General features: G+C 46.9%; 1 protein-coding gene across 4 annotated transcripts in view; it reads left to right on the forward strand.

The window, feature by feature from the left end:
* The window catches only part of MED25 (mediator complex subunit 25), a 613,073-nt gene that overhangs the window by 93,360 nt on the left and 498,390 nt on the right, over window positions 1–21,323 (forward strand). For all 4 annotated transcript variants that reach the window (XM_069605505.1, XM_069605531.1, XM_069605522.1 and 1 more), the window contains exons 7-8: window positions 2,410–2,566; window positions 15,103–15,236. In XM_069605505.1, coding sequence (XP_069461606.1) covers window positions 2,410–2,566; window positions 15,103–15,236 — 291 coding nt within the window. The remainder of the gene's footprint in view (window positions 1–2,409; window positions 2,567–15,102; window positions 15,237–21,323) is intronic.

A 21,323-nucleotide genomic window follows, 5' to 3' on the forward strand; every position in this document is an offset into this window, starting at 1 on the left:
TTTCACCAAGAGAAGGGATTTAAACCTTTGGGAAATCTAAGACATGTCCCTGTGTCACTGCACTGAAGGTGGTGTGTGTCACAATGTAAAGATGATGCCTATGGAGTTTGCCAGAATCCAAAGTCAGAAGAAACAGTCCAAATCACAGAAAAATACACAAGAGAGTGGGGAAAAAGGTCTCGATCTCTCCAGGTTAGAGATTAAAAGTCCTAAAGTCCAGCAAAAAGAGCTTGGAGTCTCTATGGTAGAAGAGAATTGGCACATTTCTGAGAATTCTCCCTAAACTATCAATCTGGGTTGACCTGAAAAGGAACGCTGACTCCAACATCACCCCAGCACTAATACTTGTAGACTTAGCAGCCTTCGACACAGTTCACCACAAAACCCTCATCAAGAGACTAGGAGACATAGGAATTGGCAACACGGCTTTACTATGTTAATGTTAATGGATATTTATACCGTGCATTGTCACCACCGGAGTGGTCGCCTGGCGCTCTACTATGATGGAATGGAAACAGCATGGTTAACCCTCTTCAAATCAGCACCACACTCTCTTAAGGAGTTACACAAGACTCATTACTCTCGCCATTTCTCTTCAACATCCACATGACCCCACTGATCAATCTCATCAAAAGACATGAACTAAGCATGCTACAACTATGCAGATGACACACAAATCATCTATAAAAATCAATTCTACTGAAGAACCAGACCAAACCCTTAACTACCTCACAGAAAAATAAGCAAATGGATGAGCACCAACAGCCTTAAACTCAACCTGAACAAAACTGAAATCATGATCACGCCTGTCGAACCAATTCCACATTCCACTGTCTACTGAAGTTAGAAACTGACCGGAACCTTCAAAAGTAATTAAAAACCTCTGAATATTAATGGAAACTGACTTAACACTCGAACCACAAGTCAACGATGCAGTAGTAAAGAAGTGCTTCTTCCACCTATGCACATTCAAGCAGATACCTTTCCTTCCCACACAACACACTTTATCTCTCTTGTTATGCCAAGAGTAGACTACACCATCTTGGAATGCCAGACTACCTCACCAAACAACTACAGCGCATCCAGAACGCAGCAGCATGACTACTCCTCAGTCTCAATAAGAGGGAACCCATCATACCAGCACTGGGAACACTGGCTACCAGTCAAAAAAAGAATGTTTTTCAAAACACTCTGCATAACCCACATAGCAATCCATGGCCAGGGAGCGGAGGTCATACCGGAAAAAACTCCATCTACAAATCACACTGAATATTGATTCAGCAATGACATTCGCCTCAAACCAAAGCATTGTTCATAGTTGAAATTTGGTGAATCAGCATTCTCCTGCATCTCAGCAAAACTGTGGAACTCGCTCCCCATGGAAATACAAACAGAAGAACACAGTAGTCAGAAAATGATTACAAACATGGCCCTTTAAATCCCCAAGCTAAACGGGAAATACCATTGAAGAGCAACTGCCAACCACAACTTGAGACATACCCCAAAAAAAAAGCAAAACGAAAGCCTAATACACCAAAACAGAGATACCACAATGAAATAAAGCATATTAATGCAAACCACCATGCAAGGTTTTAACCCATCCGTACCAACACAGCCCTTGCAGAGAAGCGGACAGGCATTTACCATCATTAACCCTACTGAAAACGTTCTAGTATCCTACACACTCTCCTCAACCATCAAACAAAACATGCACGTTTGTCCACCACAGCAGAAACTTAAAACCATCACAAGCTGCATATGCTCTTCAACGTCCAACTCTACCCACCGCACTACAGAAAACTAAACCACAGGCACGCAAATCACCCCATACACACTTGCACACACAAATGCCACCAAGCCATTACCAACTAACAGCAAAACCAATGCACAGTGAAATTATTTTCTGAACTGAAGTTACCAACATCACAACAAAGTTATCTTGCACTCACCACTGCCCCCCACCCCCTCGTACGCCCTTTCCTTTACAGATCCACCAGAGCGTCTAGGGGCCACAAAAAGCAGTACAAATCACAATAACATCTTAGAGATGGCATGAGGACCCTTTTCAGTTATAGCTAGCTTGGATCACAGCGGTGATCTGTGCTTCAGCGCACGCCTCCGGATATTCTTTATACAAACTGAAGGTCCTCCCACAGAAACTGGTACCTAGCAGCTCACCTGTGTTTAGAGAAGTCTATCACTTTCCAACTGCTGCTACTCGTGACAATTGAAAGAAATTCATGTCCACTCTTCCCATCCAAGCCCCTGCAGTCGATCCTAGCATAAAGCACTGCCATGGCTCCCTGATGATGCAGTGTTTGTTTCTGTGGTGAAAAATGTTCATTTCATTGTGAGGAAGATGTTTTCACTTTTTGTACATCTTTTTCTCCATCCATACCCTTATTATAGAGAGGCATCCACTTCTCCATCATTTCTCCCCGCAAGCTGCCTGCACTGCGCATGCTGTATGAAAAAGCAGCCCATGGAGGTATGCTGGAAGCCCAGCCCAAGGACTACAGCCAGGATCCTCGGCACATGATCCTGATCAGAGGAATGGTTCTCCCAGGTAAGGAGAGATCAATCTCACATTTACATATGGCACAAACTGAGATCGCATCCTCCAAGCCTGCATAGGACCTGTTATCACCCGTCTTCAGCCAGCTTCCTCTGTTTGACCAGTTCATCTAAGCAAGAGGTTTTGAAATGGGCATCCAGGTTTAAAAGCTAGAGGAGGCAAATAGTTGCCTTGCTCTTTGTGTAGTGGTTATTTGGATGGTTTTCTTCCCCTTTTATTCGGGAGATGAGGAAAGCTGACCCACAACAAGGCCACCCGGGTTTCTGCATGATTTCTGTGGCTCACAATGGTAGCAATGGCTTAGCCATCAAATACAGCAGGGTAGTGTTGGATACGACTAAGACATGTGACAGCCTATAAAGAATTGGACACACAACAGATGTTAAGAAAATTAGACTGGATTTACTGTAAAAGTAATTAATGTTGTGCTGTTTACAGATAACTCCTCTTTTGGTTAGTCTTTTATTGTTCTGCCAGTTAGGGGAATGACAAAAGATAAAAGGATCATCTGGATACCAAGTTTGTGTAGCTGTGCTAGGTACTCCCCAGGTCCTGTATTCCCTTCCAGCGCTCCAATAGGAAGTAATGGGAGCAATGGCCAAAATTCTGATTGGCTGATGCTAATATATCCTCCACGTTAATTATAGGGCTCCATTGCCTAGGGCACTATTCTGATCAGGCAATCTCTAATGATACCCAGACCGTGGCTTCAAAATCTTTCAAAGTTAGAAAGGTCAGATTTCAGAACAGCGCTAGCCGCTCGTTCCTCAGCGGTGGCACTGGTGAAGACTAGTGAAAGGAAATATTTTCTTTTTGTAACTTTCCCTGTATAGATTTCCCCCATTAATTTTGCTTTTTGAACCCTGTCCTGACTTTCTGCCTTCTCCTTTACTTCCCTTGCCTGTTTTGCTCATTCTTATGGGGAAAATTATAAATCCCTATGATGTCGGTATTGCGAGACTATGGGGGGGTCATTACAAGTTTGCCGGTATCCCACCAGTAATTCTGGTGGGATACCGGTAAACTGACCCTATCGTTTCTGCTGCATGATATTTCAGAATTTCTGAGATATTACAGGTGGCGGAAAGGGTGGATTGCTTGTATTTCCGGCACCGCTAAAACCGGTGCCAGAAATACCGGCTGTTTTTATGCCAGTGGGGGCCTGATTTACCCCCAGCTCTTGGCTGGAGATATATCAGTGAACCCCCTCCAACACCCAACTGGCAAACTTGTAGTTTACTGGTCCAGGAACATTGACAGTCACTTACCTGCAATTTTACGACAACCTTCCCGCTTAGGCAAACTTCTAATGAGGTCACTATGAATTCTTGTATTGTTGTAATTTCACACATCACCTTACAGTGAAGTTCAGTTAGGATACTGTTAGGTAAAGATTTGGTGTAGTACCCTTAGAGTGCACTACAACAACCTTAGCCTCCTGGCAATAAGACGCAACCTTTGGTATAAAACTGAACTACACAAGTTGGTAGTGTGGCTGAGCAGCCAGGCTCATCTTGAGGGGCCAGTGTGAGCTGTAGGGAGTTTACAAAAAGATTCACAGTGACAAGTATCTCAATAAACACTTACAATCAAGGTTTCTTCATAAAACAATTATTCATTTATTTACCAGTCAATTGAATAAGCCTTCTTTAGAAGGGAGCAATATAAAAGGAAGACACAAATACCTTCAAAATACACCCTCTTAGTTTCTAAATCAGCAAACCCCCACTGGGGATGACACAAAGACACTTCCTACACCATCAGGTGACTTAAATTGCTAGGACACTGTGGACATTGATATATTACTGTTGGAATTTAGAATAGTACTGAGATGGGTGTCAAAGAAGAGGTTATTAGAACAAACAAGAGATCACAAATATTCTTAAACTGGAAAATACTTTTGGACCCCCCAAACCTGCTGCCCCCCCCCACCCCAATGCAGAGTAAGTTAATAACTTAACCCTTCCTAGAAGGATAGGTGCAACACAATGTCAGAGGAAAGAAGAGTCATTCAGTGAAGCCGGCTAAGCCAAAGTCAATGGGCAGAAGTCTATTTAAGCTGAAGCACTTCTTTCAGTTAAGTAAGAAAAGTCTTTGCACAATGTTTTGAAGGTCTTTGAAAAAAAAGAATCATCATTGTAGGGCCACGAGCTGTTTAGACCTGGGTGTAGTAGAAGATGCAAGCAACTCTACAATAAGAGGCAAGTTCTCTTAGACTGTAGAGTACCTTTAGTTGGAAGAAAAATGCAGCAGATGACTTCTGTTCCTTTGCAGCTCTGCATATCCGGATGTTCCTGGGCCTCAGTCGTGGGGACAAGAGGGAGGACTTCTGGGGACTCCGGCACTGCAATGGGACGGTCACAGGCAGCAACCGGCAATCTTCAAACAAGTGGCAATTCAGTGTTTCAGCTCCTCGTGTCTACCGCAAATAGCACCACTGCGTTATCCTGGCTGTCGAGATGGGCTTTCCTTGCATCTGTGGTCCAGCACTCTGTTGAGGTGGCCCAGACTCGGTCAGTCCTGCTTCTTGGGAGTCCAGCGGATCTTCCTGGAGCTCTTATCTAGCTTAAAAGCAACACACAAACTGGTTTTCCTCTCCCTGGCTCTTCGGTTCCAGCAGCAACTGCAGGGCAAGTGCAACTAGCTTGAAGAGGATGTCCAGGTGGCTTACCTTGGAGTTGATTGGTCCCACCAACTCAAGGGGAGAAGTCGTCCTTGCAGGGCTTCCCTAGTCGAAAAGAAAGTGGAGTTTCAGCACCGCAGCAGGGCTTCACCGGGCAAACCAACGGTCCAGGAGTTGCAGCAGGCATCCTTTTTATGCAGGTTTCTTCCATTCATTCCAGCCTAGCTGTCAGTCACCCAGGAGGGTGGCTGTCCTTGCCGACAGCCATCCGGCCAATCACCTAAGAGTGCGTTCCTGTCTCCTAGGAGATTAAGCACAGGGAGTTTCGGGACCCTCCCTCACTTCCTGCCTCCACCAGACACCATGGAGACAGAGGCGGGCTTCACGTGTGAATCCCGCCAAAGACCAAATGAACAAAGGACCAAACCTGGTTTGGTGTGCAGAGTCAATCTCAAGAAGCACCTTTCCACAGAGAAATGGCGAAAAAAGAAGAACGGGGCCATTTTGACAAAAATGTCACCGAAGGATGCTTTACTGCAGCAGCGAACGCAGCCCGCGGTAAAGACACACCACGATAGTACAAAGTAAACCACTGCCATCTCCAGGTAAAAATGAAAAAGTCCTAAGAGTCCAGCAAAAGAGCTGGGGGTCTCTAAGGTAGAGAGGAATTGGCACATTTCTGAGAATTCTCCCTAACAGATACGTTGTAGCTTTATATCTTTTTATATCATGTTTTTTTGGTTACTTTTCATATGTGCCTAAGATAGTGGCCGCTGTGATATTCTTTCCATTTTTTTTGTTAAGGTTTCACTCATGCACTTTTGCATTTGCCCCAAATGGCTACTAAAGGTCGCTAGCACCCTAAGATGGCCACCCGCAAGGTTTTTCGCTTGTTCTTTGGCCAGATTGTTGTTTGGCCTTCTTCCTGCCTTCCCAGGTCAGGAAATGCCTTAAATGGAAATTCCTTTCCTGGGGAAAGCTCTGGCTTTCTGTGTGCACGATCCTTACCATTGGCGGGCTTAGGCTTGCTCACAGCCAGAATCCTGGGTAAAAGGACTCCTGCAACTGTTAGGCAGATCATCTTTGGAACCAAGACTTCTACGAAGAGCAGCCCGCCGATGACCCCGGCAGCTGACCAATGGTAAGGATCTGCAGCATTTAAACAGCCCACGGTTGTCCATGGACAACCACTGGTCACCACATCTGTCCAGCAATAGACTTTCGAGTGCCAGTGGATGTGGAGTGGGACCAGACAGTCCCAGCCCCCTCCTCTTGCTCACTCACACCACGCTCCCTTGCCTCTGATGCCAGCAGCTTTCCCAGGGAAAGGGTTTTCTATATACAGCATTTCTTGATTGAGAAGGCAGGAAGAAGGCCAAAGAACAATATGACCAGCAACAAAGGAGACTCCATAAAGAGAGACAGGCTGTTGGTACTAAAAGTCTTAGGGCCTAGCCAGTTTTCCCAAAAGAATGAGCCAAACGGGCAAGGGAAGTAAAGCAGAAGGCTTTACTGAAGTCAGAATGGGTTTGAAAATAAGCAAACTGAATGGGGTTCCAGTAGGAGTCTATGGAGGGAAAGGTGCAAAAGAAAATGTTTCCTAACTTTGACGAATAAGTGGGAGGAAAAGTGTGTTCATCAGAAAGATAATCACTGAAGGGAAGTATTTATGACTTTCAGTCCCAGGCAGAGTAACCAGTATGTAGGCTACTGTTCCGGGCAAGTGTCACGGCTGCTTAGAAACTAGCAAAACTACGACATGTACTAAGAAAAGCAAGTACTGGAAAATCTTGCATGGTGGTGAAAACACACCATACCATAAAGGGCATTGCAGACTTTGATGTACACAATACTTGATGAAAAGAGGCACAGAGGATGTCACTAAAAGAATTTAATAATCGACTTGCTAAACTGGACACAACATATCTGGGTGACATGAAACTCTATTAGATAGAGGTATGTGTTGGCAAAGTCAGCAGGCACAAAATGAGAAAAGACGGCACTAGCAAAGCATTCATCTGTATGAGAGCAAGAAAACAGGTAGGGGCCAAGGTGGCGGGCAGATTCGAAGCAAGGTTGCTGATGTGGAAACCTAGGCTGTTAAGCACTACTCGACCAAGAGTCCCAAATTAGAAGTGCAAAGGTGAGCTGGATCTGGCCATGATATTCTGCCACTGGCGTTTAACCAAAGGGAAACTTGTGACTACCTTCCCATGTTTTGCCTGCTTGGTGACATGAAATCGCCCTGAGGCCTTCTGGAGTGGATTTGTGAAAACGATAGTTTATAGCTCATAGGAGCAAGTCAGTCCCCAATTCGTAGCGAGATTACGTTTTTGGATCAACTTCATTTTCAAATTCGTTCATGGTTACTTCATTTGTTTCCGTCACAGATTCCATCATAGCATGCAAATTCTAAGAGTTATTTTAATGGCTGTAACCTGATTAGGTGAAACAAGTTTCAGGGCCGTTCGTGCTGGCAGACAATGCCTCTTAATGTCAACAGTGCACTATACTGAAACTGAAATATAGACAAACCGAGTTAATACCCGTTTAAGACGTTTATTTCAGTTTGAGGTTGGCACTACGAACTACATCCTTGGCAGAAGGCAAGGGCTACATAAAACAATTGGTGATGTAATTCATTGTATATCTGTCATTGTTTCCACCATCATTAATCACAGGCTGGAACATGTAGAAGCCTCTTCCAGGGAGGCTCTTAGGCAAGATTGTATGCAGTAACCTTTGGGACACTACAACAACCCTGAGCCCCTGGCAATAGGAACCAAACCTTTGGTATAAGTCTGTACTACACAGGTTGGTAGCGTGATAGAGCAGCCAGGCTTATCTCAAGAGGGATCAATGTGAGCTGTAGGGGAGTGACACATAGATTCACAGAGACAAGCATCCAAATAAACGCTTATACTCAAGGGTTCCTGAATAAACAGTTATTAATTTATGTATCAGTCAGTTTGCGTAAGCCTTCTTCAGGAGGGGAAATCTAATAGTAACACACAAATACACTCCAAAATACTCTCCCAATACTTCTAAATCAGTAAGTACCCTTTTGGGATGGCACATAGACGCTTCCTACACCCTCAGGTGACTTTAGTAACTAGAAAACTGTGGACACTGATATATTACTTTTTGCATTTAGAATCTGACTTAAGAATATCTCAGAGAAAGGTTATTAGTACCAAAACAAGAGATCTCACAAATATTCAGAAAGCAGGTAAGTACTTTTGAAAAAAACCCAATGCAAAGTTGGTTAACTCCTTCCTGGAAGGAAGACCAAGCACAATGTCTGAGGGAAGAAGAGTCATTCAGGGAGCCAGGCTATGCCAAAGTCAATTGTGCAAAAGTCTAGTGAGCTGAAGCACTTCTCAGATGTAGGTAAAAGTCTTGCAGAATGTTTTTTTTAAAAGCCTTTGAAGAAAAGAAGAAATCAAAGTAGGGCCACAATTGGGTTAGGCTTGTGAATTAAAGAAGCTGTTAGCAACTCTACAGAAGCAATCACGACAAGTCTCAACTGAGAACAAGTGCAGTTAGGCAACAAGAGGTAAATTCTGTATAGTACCTTTGGTTAGAAGAAAAAGGTGGCAGATGACTTCTGTTCCTGTGCAGCTCTGCAGATACTGTTGTTCCTGGGCCTCTGTCGTGGTGACAAGAGGTAGGCCTTCTGTGGACTCCTGCACTGCAACGGGGTGGTCAGCGACACCAACCGGCAATCTTCAAACAAGTGGAACTTCAGTGTTTCAGCTCCTCGCGTCTACTCTTTGCGCGGATCCTTGGGGTTGAGAGCAGCTCGCCGGGCAGCCCAGTTGCAGGATAGAAATCCTGCCGGTCCATCTGGGCCTCAAGTGAGGATTTGTGTCTTTTTGTTTTTTGTTTAGCACTCCGAGCGCGTGGTTGTGTTTCTCCCTCCCCCCTCCCCTTGCAGTCTCTTCCTGTTGCCCTCCTCCAGCCCGCCTCCCTGCCCGCCCGCACCCCCTATATACCGACCCTCCTGGGCAGCCCCCTGCCCGGCAGCCCCCACGGCTAAGGGCCCCTCAGGCAAAGGGCAGCTCCTACGGCTGCGGCTCCCACTGTGTCTGCAGGTGTCCGCAGGGGACGCTTGGCGCCGGTCTACCTAGTTAGCTCCACCTGCATGGTGCCTTCACTTCACTGTGCCCTGCTAATTGTGGTAAAAATTAGGGTTTTTCTCCCCTCACAGGATTCTCAAACTTAGGTGGCCTCTCCACTGGGTACCTAATACGCATTTACTGTTGTTCTTTGAAATGTGGTAAACTAGGGTTTTCTCCCCTCGCAGGATTCTCAAACTTAGGTGGCCTCTCCACTTGGTACCTAATACGCATTTACTGTTGTTCTCTGAAATGTGGTAAACTAGGGTTTTTCTCCCCTCGCAGGATTCTCAAACTTAGGTGGCCTCTCCACTGGGTACCTAATACGCATTTACTGTTGTTCCTCTGAAATGTGGTAAACTTGGGCTTGCCGCTCACTTCCTGTCCGCATGCTCTCGTCTCGTCTGTCTCCCCCCCCCCCACTCCCTCCTATTCCATGGTGCTCTCTATCTCGCCTATCTTCTCTAACTGCTTCTCTATTGACTATCCTGCTCTCCTCACTAAATCTGGTAGGAAAAAGTTTAAAAAGGACATTCTGGTCTCCAACCCAGGCCTCCCTATTGCTGACACCTACACTAGTGCCTGCTCCAAGGAAACTCTCACTGACATCCTCTTTTTCGGGCCTTCGCCTGACCTATGGACCCTTCATATGGTCTCTGTGCTCTCTCCTTTCTCCTCTTCTCCCATTAATGGTGGCACCCATTGGGATGTCCTCTTGGCCCCCTTCCACTCCTTTAAGGCCATCATTAATGTCTACGCTAATGGGACCGTCTTGGTCCAAGGCCCTCAGGCCAACCTTCACCTCTTTGATAGACGCTTCCCACGCCTCATCAACTTCCTTTCCTCTCCTGCTGTCCCCCCTCCTCTGTCCTTGGCTACCTTGCCTTTACCCTCCCTCCCCCCTCTCTTGCTCCTTCTTCACCTCCTTCTTCTTCACCTCTGTAGGGCGTACCTCTGATCTGTACCCCTCCCCGGAAGTCCTTCAAGGATGGCAACCTTCTCCACATTGCCACTCTTAACTCTCGCTCTGCCACCAAACATTCCTCTGATATCTGTCGCCTTCTTGAGGAACTGGACCTTGACGTCCTCGGTCTCACTGAGACATGGTTCACGGCCAGCTCTGTCACCAGCTTTGACACACTCCTACCTGACGGTTACAAGATCCTCTCCGTGCCCAGGCCCAAAACGTTCGGGGGGGGGTGTGGCCCTTATCTTCCCTGAGTGGATTCCTGCCACTGTCACTCCTACGCAGACCTACTCCTCTTTTGAATGTCTTGTCTGCCGACACTCTATATCTCCTAGCCATTCCCTTACCGTGGCTACTATCTATCGGCCACCTGGTCAAATTTCCTCCTTCCTCTCCGAGTGGGCTGACCTCTCCTCCTCACTCCTGTCCTCAACCACTAAACTCCTTTTTCTTGGTGACTTCAACATCCACCTGGATGCCTCCTGTGCCTCCTCTGGACCCTTTCGTGACCTCTGCGACTCTCTCACTCTCTATTCTCCCGTCTGGGCCTACTCATTCTGCAGGGCACACTCTTGATGCTCTGATCTCTTCCGACCTTCCCCTCTCTGTCCCTCTCTCCACTCCTTTCTCCTGGAGTGATCACTTTCTCCCATCCTCCCACCTCACCCTCCCTACCCCACAGGCAAAGCCACCCTCATCACTGACACCCACCTTCTCGGTCATCTGACCCATGAAGCGCGTGTCAGTTGAGACTTTCGCTGCCACCTTCTCGCCCCGACCTCCCCCTTCGGCTGACTCCCACCCTGACACAGCTCTCTCCACGCTCCACTCTGCTATATCCGATACTCTTGATATCCTTGCCCCTGTCATGAGAATCCGCCTGAAGCCCAAAGCCAAATGTAACTCCTGGTATGACTCGGATCTCGTCACCCTAAAACGCAAGTGCAGGGTGGCAGAGAGGAAATGGCGTGCTTCATGTTCATCTTCTGACAAACTGGCCTGCCGCCTGCTCCAAAGGCAATACCGTCTCCGTTCTCACCAAGAATAGAGCCCTCATCCAATCCCGCATCTCTGCGGCATCTAACAATTCAGCCGAACTCTTCAAAATCTGCAAGGAGCTTGCCAACCCTGCTGCAGTCTTTACCTCTCCTGTCCCCTCCCAGGCCCTCTGCACTGCACTGGCCTCTCACTTCATTTCTAAAACTCAGGACATCCTGTCCTCACTCTCCTCCTATCACCTCCCTCCCTCTCTTCCCGGCTCTTCCTCCGGCCCTTCTGCAGCCACCCCTCCTCCCTCCTTCTCTGCCTTTCCCCTTTTGTCTGCTGACGAGGTTTCCAGACAAGTCCGATCTATGAAAGTCTCGTCTAAACAGGTTCACCCCTGTTCCTCCAAAACTATCAAGGACCACATCGACTCCCTGGCTCCTGCCCTGGCTGACTTTTGCAACCACTCCTTCGCCTCTGGAGTCTTCCCTTCCCCCCTTAAGCACTCCCTTGTGCACCCTCTTCTTAAGAAACCCTCTTGCGACCCCTCCTCCCCAACTAACTATCTCCCAATCTCCATCACTCCCTTCCTACGCAAGCTCCTGGAGAAACTGGCCATCTCCCAGCTTAACCTCCATGCTGAATCTGTTGGTAGTCTTCATGACCATCAATCTGGCTTCAGAGCTGCCAGAAGCACGGAAACTGCTCTCCTGAACATCCGTGAGGACCTGCTCTCGAACCTCGACTCCAACACTCTGTGTGTTCTCATTCTGCTCGATCTCTCTTCTGCCTTTGACACTGTCAACCATGCCATCCTGCTCAACCGTCTCCGTGAAAACCTGGGTATCACTGGTCAGGCTCTGGCGTGGCTGACCTCTTTCCTTTCCAATCGTCCCTCCCAGGTCCAACTGGGGTCCTTCCTCTCTGACATCTTTTTCTCTACCTGTGGTGTCCCCCAGGGATCAATTCTCTCTCCCTGGCTTTTCAACCAGTATCTGGCACTCCTTGCCCACCGCATCGCCGCTCTCTGCCCCAGCTTTCAGTGCTATGCGGACGATACCCAGCTCATTTTCAGGCTACCCTTGGCCTCCTCCTCTCCTTCCCTCATCTCTGACTTTCTGTCTGCTATCCAGGAATGGTGTGCCGCCAATGACCTCTGCCTTAATGCCAGTAAGACTGAGATTCTACTCATCGGCACACCCACTCCCTCCTTCCCTGCAGCTCTCTGGCCAGCCTCTCTTGGCCCTCTTCCTGCTCCCACCTGCAAGGCAAAAAACCTCGGGGTCATCTTCGACTCCACACTCTCCTTCTCTCCTCATATATCTGACGTCTCTAAGAAGTCACACTACCAGCTGCACCTCCTCAGAGGTATTCTTCCCTTCCTCTCCGTCCCCCAGAAGCTCACTGTCTCCAGAGCCCTGGTTCTCTCGAAGCTGGACTACTGTAACATCCTCTATCTTAATCTGCCTGCCTCCACTCTCCGCCCTCTGCAACTCATCCAGAACAGGATTGCGAGACTTGTCCTTGGCCTCAATCTGAAATCTCTACACTGGCTCCCAGTGGCTGCGCGGATTAAGTTCAAAACCCTCTGCATTGCCCACAAGGCCTTCTGGGGCCTTGGGCCTAAACACCTTCAACTCTCTCTTCCTAAATATCTTCCTTCCCAAGCACTTCGCTCATCCGTCTCCAACTCCCTCAGGGTCAGCCGCTTCTCGAAGCAACGAGCTGGGGGTAGATCTCTCTCCGCGGCAGGGGCCTCCCTCTGGAACAGCCTTCCTGCCTCCCTGAAACTTGAGGAGAACCATCTCCGGTTCCGGAAGCACCTCAAAATCTTCCTCTTTGCTTCTGCTGTCTCTCCCTCTCCCCTGCTAAATTCTTCACTGTAACTGCACTGAATCTGCAACTGGGCCACTCTCTCCGACCTCAGTCCTTGGCCCAGCCACTCACCGCTTGCACTGCCTCCCTGGCAACCCCTGCACTGCGGGACTGTCTCTGTATCCCTACAGCCCCCCCTCCCCAGCACTTGTCTGCACTTACCACCAGCTGGCCCTATTATTTATTTTTTATTCTACTTACCCTGTATTGCACCCCCCCCTCCGCCTCCCCTTCCCCTTTTCCCCTCCCCCCTACACCTGCACTTGTGCAATCTAAATGACACCTGGCCTAGTAGGATCGTTGTCTGTCTTCCCCTTGTTCACCCTCCCTGCCTCGTCGCGCCTTGAAACACTTGTGTATAGGCGCATTACAAATGCCATATCATATCATATCATACCACAAATAGCACCACCGCGATTCTTGGCTGTTGAGATGGACTTTCCTTGCATCTGGGGTCCAGCACTCTGTTGAGGTGGCTCTGGCTCGGTCAGTCCTGCTTCCTGGGAGTCCATAGGATCTTCCTGGAGCTCTTGGCGAACTTAAAAGCAATGCATGCAAACTGGTGTTCCTCTCCCTAGCTATTTGGTTCCAGCAGCAACTGCAGTGGAAATTGAACCACCCCCGAGATGATGTCCAGGTGGCTTACTTTGGAGTTGATTGTTCCCACCAACCCAAGGGGAGAAGTCGTCCTTGCAGGGCTTATCTAGTTGAAATGAATGTGGCGTTTCAGCACAGCAGCAGGGCTTCACTGGGCAAACCAACGGTCCAAGAGTTGCAGCAGGAGTTTTCCTCTAGTTCTTCTTCGTATTTCTTCGTCCAGTGGTCGACTCTGCCTTCTGAGCCACAAAGCCTCGCCTTTTATGCAGGTTGCTCCCATTGATTCCAGCCTGGCTGTCAGTCACCCAGCAGGGTGGCTGTCCTTGCCTGACATCTAGCTGGCCAATCACCAAAGAGTGCATTCCGGTCTCCTAGGAGACTAAGCACAGGGAATTTCCGGCTTCTCCCTCGCTTCCTGCCCCTGCCAGACACTCTGGAGCCAGATGCGGGCTTCACTCGTGAATCCTGCCAAAGACGAAACAAAGGGACCAAACCTGGTTTGGCACGCAGAGTAAATCTCACGAAGACCTTTCCATTAAGACATGGCGAAAAAAGACCAGGGCCATTTTGACAAAAAGGGCACCCTTGGGTGCTTTACTGCAGCTGCGAACGCATCCCACGGTAAGGACACACCACGGTAGTCAAAAGTAAACCACTGCCACCAGCCATTCATCTAGGAAAGGGTAACATAAAATTGTTACATGATAAACTAGACAAAGTGGATACTAAGTAACCCCTCCAGCACCCTATTGTAAGATAGTGTGTACTGGGTCTAGAAAATTACAAATGTAAGTGAAGTCAATTTCACTTTACTGCTCTTGGAAACAGTAGTTTATCCAAGATGAGGTATTTAAACCTTTGTGAAATATGAAAGACTTCTGTGTCACTGCACTAAAGGTGCTGTGTGACACAATGTAAAGATGATGCCTATTGAGTTTGTCAGACTCCATGACCAAAAAGAAACGCAGGGTTCAAAAATCACATTAAAATACATGAGAGAGTGGGGAAAAAATGGTCTCCCTCTCTCCAGGTAAAAATGAAAAAGACCTAGAGTCCAGCAAAAGAGCTGGTGGTCTCTAAGGTAGACAGGAAGTAGCAAATTTCTGAGAATTCTCCATAACAGAGGCGTTGGTGCATCAAATGGCAAAACCAAAGTCTCGAGAGATCAGACTGTATTCTAAAGAAAACCTCCCACAAGCTCCTGTTATAGGCGCTCTGTGTACAATGCTTCGTGCTGCTTGCGTATGGAGAATCATCTCATTTGGCCAGTTAGAGATGAGGGTTGGTGTTTGTATTTAGGCCAATTAAAATGTATTTATCAGTTTTCTTCTCCTGTGACATTTTTTCTTTCATTTTCATGCAGTGGGAGGAGTCTCAGTTGCCCCTGGGGCAATTGCACCAAAGCAAGTCAATCCTCAGCCACAAATCCAGACTGCACCAACGCAGCTCCCGCCAGCCCCAACACAGCAGCTGAATCCAGTTCCACAGCCGTACTCGGTATGTACAGAATCTGCCCTACTTCACTCTACCGTGCGCAGGTGCTTACCACTACTTGCTAGCTCTTTTGGGGAAGTGGGGGGGGGGCAGAGGGAGAGAAGGACGTGCTTCAGACCAAATTGACAGATTAACTGAGGGTGTCCGACCTTCCCTATCTGAAGTCCACCTTTTTTTTTCTTTTTTTCTTTTAATAGTGTGTAGGTGAAATGCTTGCTAAAGGGGTTACAAGTATTTATTAACCTCTTTTAGTAAAATGGGTGCCTATGAAGGGTAAAATGTTTTCTAAGTGTATTCTAGATAGGTGCTGTAAGTGTGTGCAAAAAATTGGGCATGTAGGATTGACATAGGAGGCAGATACGGATGGTAGATTGAATTTCCACGTTTATTCAAAGATCTGAAAGTTAAGAGAAAAACACTAGTGCTAGGTTACTTCACAGCCCTTAGTCTCTATAAGGGTTCTTCTCCATTCTCCTGTTGCTCCTCTGGGTCTTCTCCTGGCAGCAGGTCGTCCTGACAGCAAGAAGTGCAACATTGTAGCAGGGATGTCCTCCCCTTTTATAGTTCCCCCTGGTCGTTGCAGCCAATCCATGTCCTCCTTTCCCAAATCCACCAATCCCTTCTCTTCAGGTTAAGCCCCACCCCCTGAGATAGCTGCTAATCTCCCCACTCGTGGCTGGACCACCCAGTCATGGCGTTCTGGCTACCTAGGTAAAGTTTTTCACTGTTATATAGTCCTGCTCCCCTCTATGCTCTTATAGTCATGTACCCCACAGTGGGTTGGAGCAAAGCGCTGGTGTTGACGGTGGCTCACTGTCCCCTGGGAGTTATCCCAAAACAGCGTGTGCCTTCCTTGTAGCTGGCAGGGCTTGTACTGTCCTTGCTGCTGGCGTGGCATTATCCTGTGCAGTGCTTTCTGAAACACGGCAGACGCTGTGCTCTCTGCTGCTGGTGTGCTTTTTCCCAGTGTGGCGGCCGCCGCATTCCCTGTTGCAGCCCCCTGCTTTCCGCTGGATGCTGTTTCGGCTGATGTTGCCTGGGTGCGATAGCCCTGGTCTCATACCAGCTCTAGGCTGATCGGGCATGGACCTGAAGCGAGACAGGAAGTCTGGTAAACTTGGAACGGAGCGGGTTGATGAATAGTAACCTAATCAAAGGGCTGCAGAAACCACTGTAGCACTCTGTGATTGGAATCCTTGTGTCAGAATAGCCACTGTAGGAGAGCATGGTCTGTAAAAAGGGTAAACCTTCTCTCCAAAACGTAATCTCTTAGAACTTCAACTGCCCACTTGATCGCCAAACACTCCTTTTCGACAGTTGAGTACGGCTCTTCATGAGGAAGCAGTCTCCTGCTGACAAAGCAAATAAGGTAAAGACCGCCATCCTCTTCTCGAGATAATACAGCCCCTAGACCTCCACCAGATGCATCCGCCTGCAAGAAGAAGTCCTGTTAGAAATCCAGACATCGCAACACAGGATTCGTGGAGATGGCCATCTTCAACCAATTAAATGCAGATTGGGCTTCTGGGTCTTTGGACAGGTCACCAGAGCTTTTTCCTCTTAGAGCATTCGTTAAAGGTGTACCAACTGATGCGAATTGTGTTATAAACTGTTAGGCAAAGTTTGTATGTCATACCTTCTGGGAACACTACAAACAACTCTGACTACAGGTATAGGAAACCCAACCTTTGGTGTAAGCTTGTACTACACAGTTTTGGTAGCTTGTTGAGCAGCCAGGCTGATCTCAAGAGGGGTCAAAGTGAGCTGTAGTGGGGTTACACAGAGATTTACAGTTACAAGTATTCAAATAAACTTACACTCAAGGTTTCTTGAATAAACAATGTATTAATTTCAGTCAGTTAGAATATGCCTTCTTCTACAATAGCCGGTCCGATAGCACAGCGAGTAGATTGCTCGCTTTGACATCTGTGCAGAGCCTGCTGATGCAAGTTAGATTCCCGGCAGTGCCAAACTCAGCCTTTCATCCTTCCGAGGTCGATAAATGGGCCCCACACACCGTGGGTAATAATAAGCAGCGCTCGGATGCCTGAGGGTTCGTATCGCTGTATAAGTGCTAAATTATTATAATAGTAACACTCAAATACACTTCATGAAATACACACTCTAAATATCTCTAAATCAGTAGATACCCTTTTGGGATGGCCCACAGGCACTACCTACACCCTCAGGTGAGTTCAATTGCTAGGGTGCTGGGAACATTAATATATCACTGTTGCATTTAGGATCATATAGTAATTAGTCAAAGGAAAAGATTATTTAGAACAACCAAGAGACCAGAAATATTCTTAAGCATGCAAATACTTTCAGATCCCCCAGTAAGAGTCCTTCAGTTGACGAGGCTAAGCCAAAGTCAATAGGCAAAAGTCTATGTAAGCTGAAGCACTTCTTTGTAGGCAAGTAGAAAGTCTCTGCACAGTGTTTTAGAAGTTTTTAGAAGAAAATAAGAATCAAATGTAGGGCCACAAGCTGATTAGACCTGTGAGTAGTAGAAGATGCGAGCAACTCTACAGTAAGAGGTAAGTTCTTTCAGACTTTTTACAGTACTTTTAAAATGAAGAAAAGATGCAGCAGATGACTCCTGTTCCTGTGCAGCTCTGCAGATCCCACTGTTCCTGAGGCTCAGTTGTGGGGGACAAGAGGAAGGACGTTGGGGGACTCCTGCACTGTACTGGGGCGGTTAAAACTAGCAACAGGCAAACTTCACTTTCAGTGGCTGTTTCAGTGTTTCAGCTCCTCACGTCTACTGCAAATAGCAACACTGCGGTTCCTGGCTGTCGAGATGGACTTTCCTTGCTTCTGGGGTCCCACACACTGAGGGGGCTCGGGGTCTGTCAGTCCTGCTTCCTGGGAGTCCGGAGGATCTTCATGGAGCTATTGGCCAGCTTAAAAGCAACGCACACAATGTAGTGTTCCTCTCCCTGGCTACATGGATTCCAGCAGCAACTCTGTGGAAATTCAACCAGCTCCAAAATGGATGTCCAGGTGGCTTACTTTGGGGTTGATTGGTCCCACCAACTCAAGGGGAGAAGTCGTCCTTGCAGGGGCTTCTTTGTCGATGCGAACTTGGCATTTCGGCACTGCAGCAGGGCTTCAACGGGCAAACCAACGGCCAAAAGACTCACCTTTTATTCAGTTCTCTCCTATTAATTTCAGCCTAGCTGTCAATCACCCAGTATGGTGGCTGTCCTTGCCTGACAGCCAGCCAATCACCACAGAGTGCATTTGGGTCTCCTAGGAGACTAAGCACAAGGAGTTTCAGGCACCTCCCTCAGTTCCTGCCTACCCCAGACACCCTGGAGCCAGAGGCTGGCTTCACTCGTGAATCCCGCCAAAGGCAAAGCGAACAATGGGACCAAACTTGTTTGGCGTGCAGATTAAATCTCAAGAAGGACCTTTCCACAAAGAAATGGCAAAAAAAGAAGACGAGGGCCATTTTGACAAAAATGGCACCCTTGGGTGCTTTACTGCAGCTGCGAATGCGGCCGGTGGTAAATGCACACAATGGTAGTTCAAATGAAGCCACTGCCACCAGCCATTCAATGAGAAAAGGGTAACATAAACATGTTACATGAGAAACTAGACACAGGGGATACTAGGTAACCCCTCCAGCACCCTATTGTAAGATAGTGTGTGCTGTGTCTAGAAAGTTACAAATGTAAGTAAAGTCAATTTCACTTTACTGCTCTTGGAAACAGTAGTTTTTGAGAATTCTCTTAACATTTCTGAGAATTCTCCCTAACATGAACCGCTAGTAGTAGCCTACAAACCCAGGAATGCCCTTATCTCCTTCTTATTTTAAGGTAGTGGTACCTTCTGAATAGATTCCACCTTGCAGGTTTGTGTCCGATCACTCTCTTACTCACCAAGTACTCAAAGTATTTAGTTTTGGTGGTTCCTAGAACGGGTTTCTTGGGATTAATGTGCAACCCTGCTTTCGCTAGGGCAGTTACGACTTTCAAGTGTACCAGATGGCCGTTCCAAGATCTACTGAACACTGCTATATCGTCCAGGTAGGCTGTATTGTAGTTTTCATGAGGTTTTAATACGACGTCCATCAGCCACTGGAAAATTGCCAGTGCTCCATGTAAACCAAACGGCAGAACTTTGAACTGATACTGGCCTTAGGGACCAGCGTATGCCATTTTTTCCCTTGTCCTGGGTCTTCAATGGGATTTGCCAGTACCCGTTAGTAAGGCCAATCGTACTGAGGACACACACATCTCCAAGGTTCTTGAGCAGTTTGTCAATTCTATGCATAGGGTAGGCCTCATAACTGGAGATACTATTAAGCTGTCGGAGGTCCATACAGAATGTGGTGCATCTGTCTGATTTGTGCACCAGAACAATGGGAGAACACCAGATACTGACGGAGGGCTCTATGATGTTCATCCGCAACAGTCCTGCGATTTCTTCCTTTGCTACTTGTCGTTTGGCCACTGGTATCCTATAGGGTCTCATGCTAACTATTTGCCCGGGCTTGGTATTGATACCATGTTTGGCTAACTGAATCCTGCCAGGTGAATTGGAGATCGTCTCAGCATGGTCTTGTATAGTGTGTCGTACTTCTTTTTGTTATTCTGTTAGTCGTCCCCAATTGGACATCCTTGTGCTGAGAGTGTCTCTTGACTAAGAATTGTTCGGCTCCATCTGATCGGTCTGTAGTCAAAAATCCTACGGAATTGGGAGATTCCACCGTCCTTTCAACAAGTTCACATGATACTCTTTCCGGTGGTGTTAGGTAGAATTACCCTCTGGGACCACTACACACAATTAGGACTACAAGTGTTAGCCAAACCAACCTTTGGTATACGTCTTTACCACACAGTTTTTGGTAGCGAGCTGAGTAGCCAGGCATATCTCAAGAGCGAATGTGAGCAGTACAAGTAGTTACACAAAGAACTTTCAATCACAGTGGTTCAAGTAAACACTTATACTCGAGGTTTCTTGGTAAAAACACTTATTAATTTATTACACAATCATTTAGAAAACATTTCACTAGGATAAGGCAACTTAATATTATAAACCAATACACTTCAATACAAAATTCTAAGGTTTTGAGACAGTTTGAGCTCCCCTGAAATAAGAGCCGAATAGCATATCAATACTTAGAAAGGAGCAAAAGGCACAAGGTAAGTAAAATAGATCATATATACTTTTTAAACAGTGCAAATAGTTTCAATTCACCAGAGGAGTTCAATTCAATTCAAGTCAATAGGCCAGGCCAAAGTCAATGGGCTAGTGTTCTGGATAGGAAAGAGCAGTTCTGGTATCAAACGGTAAAGTCTTTGCGAAAGTTCTTGGAAGTAGTTTAGTCGAAAAAGAATCATATGTCTGGTCACAAGCTGATTAGGCCTGCAAGTTGGGAAAGTTTCTCGAGCTTTCACCACAAGTTGGCGTTCTCTCAATCAGGTTGGCACAGTGCCTTTGTATGAAGAAACAAATGCTGCTGAAGTCTGAGTTCCTGGCAGGTCCTGCAGATCTCGCTGTTCCTGAGCCTCAGTCGTGGCGACAGTCAGGGAGGACGTCGGCGGGGGGGGGGACTCCTGCACTGCACAGTATAGTCGAAGAAAGCAAACAAAATGGAGTCACTTAAGTTCCAGTAGCTGTAGATTCAAGAACACAAACTGGTGTCCCACTCCCTGGTTAATCCTAACCAGCCTTGAGAATGGTATACAGGTGTCTTACGAGTTGATTGGTCCTTGAAGGAGCTTCGAAGTACTGAACTGCTATTTGGCTCATATTTCAGGGAAGCTTAAACTGTCTCAAAACCTTACAATTTTGTTTTGTAGTGTATTGGTTTACAATATTAAGTTGCCTATCCTAGTGAAATATTTTCTAAATGATTGTGTAATAAATTAATAAGTGTTTTTACCAAGAAACCTTGTGTATAAGTGTTTACTTGAACCACTGTGATTCAAAGTCCTTTGTGTAACTACTTGCATTGCTCAAATTCACTCTTGAGATGAGCCTGGCTCCTCAGCTTGCTACCAAAAACTGTGTGGTACAGACCTATACCAAAGGTTGGTTTGGGTATCACCTGTAGTCTTAATTGTGTGTAGTGGTCCCAGA

Source organism: Ambystoma mexicanum, chromosome 1p, assembly GCF_040938575.1.
Source record: "Ambystoma mexicanum isolate Mex_15411 chromosome 1p, UKY_AmexF1_1, whole genome shotgun sequence".
Classification (NCBI taxonomy): domain Eukaryota; kingdom Metazoa; phylum Chordata; class Amphibia; order Caudata; family Ambystomatidae; genus Ambystoma; species Ambystoma mexicanum.